General features: G+C 58.1%; 1 protein-coding gene across 2 annotated transcripts; it reads right to left on the bottom strand.

The window, feature by feature from the left end:
- Slc35e4 (solute carrier family 35 member E4) lies at positions 1 to 8,080 on the bottom strand. 2 transcript variants are annotated; one of them, XM_037208130.1, is made up of 3 exons: positions 7,745 to 8,080; positions 6,876 to 7,559; positions 1 to 964 (listed from the first exon to the last, which is right to left on the bottom strand). In XM_037208130.1, the coding sequence occupies exons 2-3, from the start codon at positions 7,492 to 7,494 to the stop codon at positions 531 to 533; spliced, it is 1,053 nt and encodes a 350-aa protein (XP_037064025.1). In that variant the 5' UTR covers positions 7,495 to 7,559; positions 7,745 to 8,080; the 3' UTR covers positions 1 to 530. The 2 variants fall into 2 exon arrangements, with proteins under 2 accessions (XP_037064025.1, XP_028726510.1); XM_028870677.2 differs by having other exon boundaries at positions 6,876 to 8,080.
- Between the last annotated feature and the right edge of the window lie 1,966 nt (positions 8,081 to 10,046).

Genomic DNA, 10,046 nt, shown 5'->3' with positions numbered 1-10,046 from the left:
TCCAAGCAAAAATAGTTTATTTGAGGATGGAAGACCCAAATCCAGAGGAGGAGGCACCAGAGTAAGGCTGCAGTATTGACCTGAAGTTGGCACAGGCTACCCCAAGTTTTTAGGGGAGCCCAGCAATGAAGAAGCCTTCTCTGGTGTCCCTCACGGCCTCCCCCACTGGAGGCAGGATTGTGCAAGCCCTGGGCGTGGGCTTCATCATAACACACTGAGGTTTTCTAAGTTTGCCCAGCAATTTTCATCGTGGTCCTTGACACTGGTCATAATGATTCATCTGACAAGCACACATGCTAGACTTGGACCCACCATCCAGTGGCAGGCCTTGCTCTCACAGGTGAGGCAGCCAGGGACAGGGGGTGGGTCTCTCTGAAAGTGCCTGGCCTCCCAGGCAGCCCTTCCGGAAGGCACCTCCTTTCCCTGGCCTGGCAGACATAGCACCTCCTCTCCGCTTTCCTCATGGCCGGTGTCCATGGTTAGATACAGACTAGGGCTGTCCAGGTATGGCTCATGCGCTGCCCCGGGTCTCAAAGTCCTTTGCCAGGCTGGTCCCTGCGCCACAACCCCCAACGGGTAGCCCGGGAGGCCACGAACTCGCAGTTGTGGTAAAGAAACATTCCTGAAAGGGTGAGTGCGATGCCCAGGTAGCTGAGAGCGCTGAGGTGGCTGCCGAACAGGAGCCTGGACAGGATGAGGTTGCCCACAACTGTGAGGTTGCCCAGGACGTGGACGGTGAGGGCGGAGGTGAGTGCCAGCAAGGAGAAGCTGGCCAGGTTGTAGATGACAGACAAGAAGCAGCTGAGCAGGACACAGGCCCAGAGGCGAGAGTCGGTGGGAGTCAGCGGTGGGGCCGCTCCAGCCTCCATGACCAGAGCAGCGCCTGCCAGCAGGCAGAAACTGGGCAGAGAGGTGGCGTACAGCAGAGTCACGGCGTCCAGCCTCTCTTCCTGCAGCAGGGCACCTGCAACCAGGATAGGGACTGTCATCACCGGGGACAGAGGCAGTACCCACTGAGCCAGCCCCGTCCATCCTCAGTCCTCATGACCCAGCCTCCTGGAAGCCAGCCCTGATGCTGAGCAGGGTTAGTGGTTCCTGTGGTGAAGTATCACTTTCAAGTGAGGAGGAGTTAGGCCACTTGTGGGCTTGTGTGGACCTGTGACCTGTGCCCACTCCTCCTTACAGGTAAAATTTCACAAAGGTAACATGTACAAAAGCCTTAATACGGTAAGTGCTCAGGAAATGTAAAAAATAAAACTCATCCCTGCAGCTCCGGAAGCAGGGACTGAGCAGCAGGGGACCCAGTTCTAGCACTTACCAGTTCTAGCAGAACAGAGGTGAAGGGGCTGGGCAGGAGGGGAGAGTGCAGAGGAGGGGAGAGTGCAGAGGAGGGGAGGGGAGGGGAGTGAGCAGAGGAGAGAAGGGGAGGGAGAGTGCAGAGGAGGGGAGGGGAGGGGAGTGTGCAGAGGAGGGGAGGGGAGAGTGCAGAGGAGGGGAGGGGAGAGTGCAGAGGAGGGGAGGGGAGAGTGCAGAGGAGGGGAGGGGAGAGTGCAGAGGAGGGGGGGGGGAGGGGAGAGTGCAGAGGAGGGGAGGGGAGGGAGAGTGCAGAGGAGGGGAGGGGAGGGGAGGGGAGTGTGCAGAGGAGGGGAGGGGAGAGTGCAGGGGAGGGGAGGGGAGTGTGCAGAGGAGGGGAGGGGAGTGTGCAGAGGAGGGGAGGGGAGAGTGCAGAGGAGGGGAGGGGAGGGGAGAGTGCAGAGGAGGGGAGGGGAGGGGAGTGTCCAGAGGAGGGGAGGGAGAGTGCAGAGGAGGGGAGGGGAGGGGAGAGTGCAGAGGAGGGAGGGGAGTGTGCAGAGGAGGGGAGGGGAGAGTGCAGAGGAGGGGAGGGGAGGGAGAGTGCAGAGGAGGGGAGGGGAGGGGAGTGTGCAGAGGAGGGGAGGGGAGAGTGCAGAGGAGAGGAGGGGAGGGGAGAGTGCAGAGGAGGAGGGGGGAGTGTGCAGAGGAGGGGAGGGGAGTGAGCAGAGGAGGGAAGGGGAGGGGAGAGTGCAGAGGAGGGGAGGGGAGAGTGCAGAGGAGGGGAGGGGAGGGGAGAGTGCAGAGGAGGGGAGGGGAGAGTGCAGAGGAGGGGAGGGGAGAGTACAGAGGAGGGGAGGGGAGAGTGCAGAGGAGGGGAGGGGAGAGTGCAGAGGAGGGGAGGGGAGGGGAGAGTGCAGAGGAGGGGAGGGAAGAGAAGGAGAATAGTTTTGAGTCCGATGCTGAGATGGACATCACCCCAGTCACTTAGGACGCTGGGTGGCAAAGGCCAACAAGGCAGTCATTGTCGGCCCCTGGCAGCCACTCACTGTTTGTGATTTCAATCAGGGGGTTTGTTTGCTTTCGATGTTTTGAGGCAAGACCTCATGTAGCCAAGGCTGGCCATGAGCTCTCCATGTAGCTGAGGCTTGCCTTGAATTCATCCTCTTGTCCTAACACTGTGCTGTCACCCCCACCCCCACCCCTTTGAAATGCTGGGATTACAGGTGTGCACCACCACGTCTGGCTGGATAGTCTGTATATAATCCAACAACAACAACAACAACAAACAAGCAACCTACCAGCGGTGGGGCTGGTGAAGATCAACACAGAATTCTAAGAAAACCCTTCGGGTTGTCAAGGAGAGAAGGGATCCTGCTGCCCGCACAGCGTGGCTGACTGCCTATGTGCACACCACGGCCGCCATCAGAGGCCGCGCACACCACGGCCGCCATCAGAGGCGGTGCACACCACGGCCGCCATCAAAGGCCGTGCATACCACGGCCGCCATCAGAGGTGGTGCACACCACGACCGCCATCAAAGGCCGTGCATACCACGGCCGCCATCAGAGGTCGTGCACACCACGGCCGCCATCAGAGGTGGTGCACACCACGACCGCCATCAAAGGCCGTGCATACCACGGCCGCCATCAGAGGTCGTGCACACCACGGCCGCCATCAGAGGCGGTGCACACCACGGCCGCCATCAGAGGCCGGCAACAGTCTGCGGGAAACGGCCGAGACCAGCGAGAGCCTTCTCCAGGTCTTCGGAGACAAGAATTGGTCCTGGTGCCCTCCTGGGCACCCCCGGGACGGCTGTTTCCTGACTCACACTTTCCAAAGAGCCACAGTGCTTACTCACAGCCCAGGCTTAGAACAGGAAATGGTTTTTATTCCTCTCTCAGTTCATTCTGCTGTTTGGGCTTGGTTCTCTAGGCAACAGTCTCTCCAGGACAAGCCTTTCTAGACATGAACAGCTAATCAGAATGCCTCCTGCTCGTTCACGCCAAAGTTAGTACCTGAGGAGCTGTCCGAGAGAGACGTGGGCCTTGAAGAGAGCAATACAGGAAGGGTCTGGTTTCGGGTGGACTTCACTCTGAGGCGTAGACCCTGCACCTATCCTGCATCCCGCCCAACCTCTCTCTGACTCCCTGCAGCCCGCCCCCCCCCAGGGCAGTGATGCTTAGGGCAGAAGTGACTCCCTGCAGCCCGCCCCCCCTGCAGCCCGCCCCCCCAGGGCAGTGATGCTTAGGGCAGAAGTGACTAGCTCCCCAAATATTCACCTGTTGTGCTGACTCCTCAGTGACCCCGCCCCGCCAGACCATCCCCATCACCCTCTGCTTTTCCAAAGACATTGCATTGTTTTCCTTCTGGAAAAACAACAACCCAGCCCAGGGCCTCCCCTCACTAAGAAAGCTCCTACTCCTGAGCTACCCAGCCCCAGCCTCTCCAAAGGCATTGCTATTTAGGTCTTTTGGGGGGTGGGGTTGAGACAGGGTCTTTAAACATTAAGAAATATTACATCGTGTGTATGTACGATGTGTGCATATGTATGCCACACGTATGCAATTTGTGTGATGCATGTATATGTGGAATATGTGGAGGTCACAGGACAACTTTCAGGAGTTGGTTCTTTCCTTACACGGTGGGTTCTGAACATGGCTTCACCCGCTAAAACACCTCACTAGTCCTGAGACAAGGGCTTCCCATGTAGCTCATGCTGGCCCAGAACACTCTATGGCTCCCAGGCTGGCCCATACTAGCCTAGCTGTGTGACACTCCTACCTCAGTTTCCCTCAGTGATGGGAATGCAGGCATATGCCGCCATGCCAGGCTGAAAAGGTATTTTATTTTCCTGCTTATAGACAGAGTCTGACTTTGTAGCCCCAGCTGGCTTTGAACTCATGATCCTCCTGGGGTAGTGCAATTGCAGGCCGGCACCTCCACGCCTGCTTCAGAGGCCCATCCCGTCAGCATCTGAACAGACTTTACCCCTGCTGCGGACACCCAGCAGTGACCTATTTGTAGACCCTGGCCTCTTGGCCTATTCCCACTTTGTCTCTTCCCTGGATGTGTGACATGGTCACCTCTGTCTCCGTCTCCTCACGGACGGCACGGGGAGGAACAGCACACACACACACACACACACACACACACACACACACACACACACACATACACACGCACGCACACGCCGTGTACAGACTCAGCACTGGAGCTGCCCCCTATGCTCTGCTCCTGATGACTGACAGGACTCTCCTCCCGCCGCCTGCGCCTCATCCCAGGATGTCTTTCCTGCTCTGCGGCCATCGGCCATCGGCCATCGTTGTGGCTGCGCAGCTCCCTCAGCTGCCTCATGGAGCCCGCACCACGCCTGTGCCCACCGCACCCTACAGCCTCTCCCTTGCCAAGTGCAGCCCTTCACTCTCCGAGGGCCCAAAGGATGAGGACCAAATGAGGTTCTGAAACACCAGTGCACAGATAACAACAGGCCCGGCAGGCTGGCGCCTCACTCCCTGCCTGTCTGCGAATCAGGGTGGCATTGCTCCACTCCGTGTAGCCCCCTGCAGCTGGCCAAGCGGGAGGGGAGAGGCTGCTGGCTGCCTGGACTCTCTTTCTGGACTCCTACCCCCTGCTCACATGGCGTCTACTCTCAGGGAAGGAGCTAGCCCGCGTGTGAAGTCTACGCGCTAGTCTGAATCTGGCCCAAGAGCCTCTAGCAAAAAGAAACTTCCTCTTTTTAAAAGTCCATTCCAGGACGGGCGGTGGTGGTGCACGCCTTTAATCCCAGCACTCGGGAGGCAGAGCCAGGTGGATCTCTGTGAGTTCGAGGCCAGCCTGGGCTACCAAGTGAGTTCCAGGAAAGGCGCAAAGCTACACAGAGAAACCCTGTCTCGGGAAAAAAAAAAAAAAGTCCATCCCAAAGCCTGGATCCAGTCCACTCCCTCCTCTTAGCTGGGCTCCCATTTCTGTTAGCGGAACCTCTAGCTCCTAAGTGCCCTCTCTAGCACCTGGCCCAAATCCATGCAGCCTAATCAGTTTACCAATCTGACGTCAACTGATATCAAAACCATCAATTAAAGACACCATTTGAATTTCTTCCCTAAGCCAGACTCCAGGCCAAGTGCTGAGGACACAGAGATGCCCCAAAGCCGATGGGTAATCAATTGCCCCGAATACCCCATAGATGGCGAAGCAGAGGGCCCCCGATGCACTCAGTCTAAGAAGTCTTGAGAAGGAAGAAGGGAGCTGGCACAAGCCAAGAGGTGGCTTGATGTCAATAACATGCCACTATGAACATGCCTGCACGCCCTGATGCCTGACTAGTCACGGCTCTTCCTAAGACAGGAGCTGCCCAGAGCCCGGCATGAGCACTTGGCTCTGGCAGGTGCATTGTGGGCCTGGAAGCTGGTGCCTTCTCTGCCTGGTGTCCGTCCCTCCCTGCCCAGGAAGGCCCTACAGGGTCGGGTTTCCCTGAGCCAACTCAAGGCCCAGCTCAGGCCTCAGCTCAGGTAACCTGAGGGCTAAAATAGACTGGGCTTTCACCCTGCCCGTGGCCTGGGAAGATGAGGACAGGACCTTTGGGTGCCAGTTGAAGATGCCAGGCAGGGCCAAGTCCTCCCTTCACCATTCCTCAGCTGGAGGCCGCCCCAACCGTAGCTCAGCACCCCTGGGGACCCCTTACTTTCCACCCCTGACTCTCCTACTTCTTCCCCGTGTTAAGGCGGAGAGGGCAGGGCCATGACTCAAATGCCCCTCCACTGCTCAGACAGGAAGTCAGCCTCCACCCCAGGCATACTGGAACTGGGCGGGGAATTATACCTGACTTCTGCTCTGAGTCCTGCTGCCCACTCCCAACAGAGCCGGCACCCGGTCACACAGACCGGACTTGGGAGTCCTTGGGAGCCATGTGACCCCGGGCCAATCATAAACCACTTCGGCGGCGGCCGTTGAGAGGCTGAGACATGAGGACCACAAATTCGAGGCCAGCCTGGGCTTCACAGCAGGACAGCCTTCCCTCCCCACCCCGCCCCCATAAAATACTCCCTTATCAACACTATCACCTTCAACCTGATGGGAAATGGACATGGCTGTGACAGGTTGCCGATCAACACGCAGCCTGAGGCCTGTCACTGTGGCTCCCAGTAAACGCTTCCATGGCTTGGATAAACCCAGGTTCCCAGTCAGCTCCCGGCCTGACTGCTTTCCCTTTTCTTCCCTAGTTCACACTTCCTGGGTTCATAATCTTAGGACGGCACGGAGTCTGAAGGCCATGTTCAAATATCGCCTCTGCTGATTACTGGCACAAGGCCCAGGCTGAGACTCCCCACCTGGCAAATGGGGCTACAGTACCTGACGGACTCTAGGAGAGGCCATAGGAGGATCCAGTGGGACAAAAGGCTTCTCGAGTTGTAGAACACACTTCACCAACTACTGTTATCAACTAAGCCTCTAAGGCTTAAGTTTGAGGCCTGAACTCCCTGAATTCTCCGAGCCTTATCTGCAAAAGGGGATCACTGCCACCCCCTTCACAGGAACATCCCAGCCACACACCCCACCTCCTCGGATGGAGACCAGGCACTCACTCTGTTGAACGGACTTGAAGCCCCGGAGACAGGTGGCCACTAGCAAGAAGCCACAGCCCGCTGGGGGTGCCCGGAGCTCTCCAGCCAGGCTGCATGCAGCTCCCAGGCAGAGCGGGCCCATGGCAGCAAACTGCAGGGGATGGTGTCTTCGGCCAAGGAGCAGTGCAGACAAGGCCAGTGTGAAGAGTGGTGTGGTAGTAGTGGCCAGCTGTGCTAGGTCCAAGGGTACAGTGCTCAGGCCCACGTTGCCGCAGGCCATGGAGGTACCAAAGGTGAGGCTGAGGAGCAGCACTCTGCCTTGGATGCTGCGGGGCATGGGCCGCCGAGCCCCCCAGCGGCATGCCAGGGCAGCTGCCAGCATGTGCAGGGCTGAGAGCAGCAGGGGCCGTCCGAAGCCATGCACTGTGAAGATCCACTTGTTGAGGCTTGACATGCTGGCTCCTGCCAACAGCCACACCAGGGCTGCCACAACCACCCTGGCCCGAGCAGGCTGCCCAGGGATCTGAGGGTTGTCAGGAGGCCACTTGGGGCAGTCATGCTCCCGGGCACTTCCAGCCACAGCCACTGCTTCGGCTGAGGTCATCCTGCCTTCATGGCGCTCCAGTGGGCAGCGGCACATCCGCACCAGTAGGGCTGCGGCAGGAGGCAGGCTTTCCAGGGACTCGCTGGGCCAGGTCCTGATTCCTAGGACAAGAGAGGGCACCGCTTCAAGGGCTAGACCCGAGCCAGCCGATTATTCTAACTTCCTCAGGGCAGAACAGAGGTCGTGGCCGCTGAGATGCCGGACTGCCTGGTACCCACACAGGCCTGGTAAACCTTGGCACCTCTCGCACCCTCCTCCACGCCCCGGGCTCACGCGATGCTCTTACACGGAATCCTCTTGGCTTTTTTCCTCTTCGGTCCCCAGACCGTCAGGATGAAGACACTGACTCGGACCTCCTGCGTATTTGGTGCTCAGGCCGTGACCACACAGGGCAGGGGCGATCGCGCTCCGAACGTGGGAGCGAAGGTCGCAGGAGCGGCTCCCCCAGTCCCCCTAGTCTCTGACAACGCGGGGAATAGAGGCGGACAGGCCGGCAGGCACGGATCTGCGAGCACGGCCTGGTTGCAGCTGCTCTGGCCGCTCTGGCTGCTCTGGCCGATCTGGCTGTTTGGCGGCTCGGCTCCCGCGGTGGATCTGGCAGCGTCCAGCACGGGGTTCCAGTCCGGCCCTGCGCGCCCGCGCTGCTCCGCGCTCCCGACCCCGCCCTCCCCGCGGCTACCGAAGCAGCGCTCCACCCGGAAAGTTGGGCTCAGCCCGGGCCCCGCCCCACGAGGCCCCGCCCCGGGGCCTGGAGGACGTCTAGCTCCTCCCACAGCCTTTGCGCCTCCTAGCTCGGCTTGCGCAGCTGCGAGCAGTCCCTTAGTGGGGAGTGTCGGCTGTACCCGCCACAAGCGGGAATCTGGGCGTCTCCAGCACCAAGAGCCTTCCTTAAAAGACCGGTATCCAGCGCTGGAACCCTGGGGTATCCTGCAGAGCTGTCCCAAAGCTGTAGTCAAGACGCAGGGCGTTGAAGAGGAACCACCTGATCCTAGACCACAATTGTCTCCTGAGACCTTGGAATCAGCGGAGCTGGACCACGTGGTCCCTTAAGACGGCCTCATCTTGTCCCCCCCCCCCCCCCATTCCCCACCAAGTCTTTTCTCCCCTGCCAGGCCAGGGCGGCGCCCCCTCTGGGCCAGCAGAAGGGGAAATGAATCACCAGGGCTAACCACAGCTGTGAGAAGCAGGGTACCGAGGGCAGGCATCCATCCCGGGCTAGCCGACCCCCTGGGTACTCCGAGGTGACTCACAGTTAGACTTCCTGGGGCCCACACCACAGAGTCCTGGGCCAAGAGACAGAGCAGCTGCTACCAAGACTTTGCTCCTGGATGGTTCTCGGATTTCCCATCCGAAAAATAGATGGTCTCTGAATTCAGGATAGGGTAAGCAGCTCACCCCAGAGGCGGATTCCAAGTCCAGCTTGTTCCAGGTGATCAAGAATCAAGGCCCATCCTGGAACCTAGCTTCTTTCCAGTCATTGGATTTCTGGGGAAGCTCCCGCTCACCTGGACAGGCACCGCCTGGTTCGGTCATCTGACAAGTCCTGGATGACAACCTGCCTAGAAAAACAAGATCGCAAAGCGGGACTGTGTCGCTTGGCCAGCAGCACCCTCTGCTGGTCATAACCCCGCATGGCAGTAAGTGTTCCAAATCCCCTCACAGCCATCAAAGGTGAAAATAAGCCAGTCCCACGGGAGACCTGAATCAGACCGCTGTCCCGGATGAACCAGGAATCTACATTGTCACACTTGTCTCTGATGAGTCTGATGCCCGTGGGAGCCGTAGATCGCTGCTGAGGAGCCCGAGTTGAAGGAGGACAGGGATTGTAGATATGGGACTTCCAGGCAAAGGGCCAAAATCTGGGGCGTTTAGTTTCTCCAAGAAGAGTCATGGGAGGGAAACTGAATCACACACACACACACACACACACACACACACACACACACAGACAGACACAGACACACACAGACACACACATTTTTTTTTTTAAAGAAAAGGAATCTTGGCTTCCTGTGAACTATATTCCTCTAGGATTTTTTAATTCATTATCCACTAAGCTTCTTTCAATTAAAAAGTACTACTTCCAGCCGGGTGGCAGTGGTTCACGCCTTTAATCCCAGCACTCGAGAGGCAGAGCCAGGTGGATCTCTGTGAGTTCGAGGCCAGCCTGGGCTACCAAGTTCCAGGAAAGGCGCAAAGCTACACAGAGAAACCCTGTCTTGAAAAACCAGAGAGAGAGAGAGAGAGAGAGAGAGAGAGAGAGAGAGAGAGAGAGAGAGAGTCGAACTAAGAGGAGGAATCTAGCAGACTCTAAGCAAGTCAGGCTGCCATATTGAGGGAAGGTAAAGAGCCACTTGGCAAAAAATAGATTAAGAAATATGGGTTAGCCGGGCGGTGGTGGCACACGCCTTTAATCCCAGCACTCGGGAGGCAGAGCCAGATGGAGTTCAAGGCCAGCCTGGTCTACAGAGTGAGTTCCAGGACAGCTAGGACTGTTACACAGAGAAAACCTGTCACAAAAATATTAAAAAAAAAAAAAAAAAAAGAGCTAGTTGGAAACAAGCCTAAGCTAAAAGCCAAGCTTTCAT

This window comes from Peromyscus leucopus, chromosome 7 (genome assembly GCF_004664715.2).
Source record: "Peromyscus leucopus breed LL Stock chromosome 7, UCI_PerLeu_2.1, whole genome shotgun sequence".
NCBI classification, from domain to species: domain Eukaryota; kingdom Metazoa; phylum Chordata; class Mammalia; order Rodentia; family Cricetidae; genus Peromyscus; species Peromyscus leucopus.
This window is presented reverse-complemented; position numbering and strand designations above follow the sequence as displayed.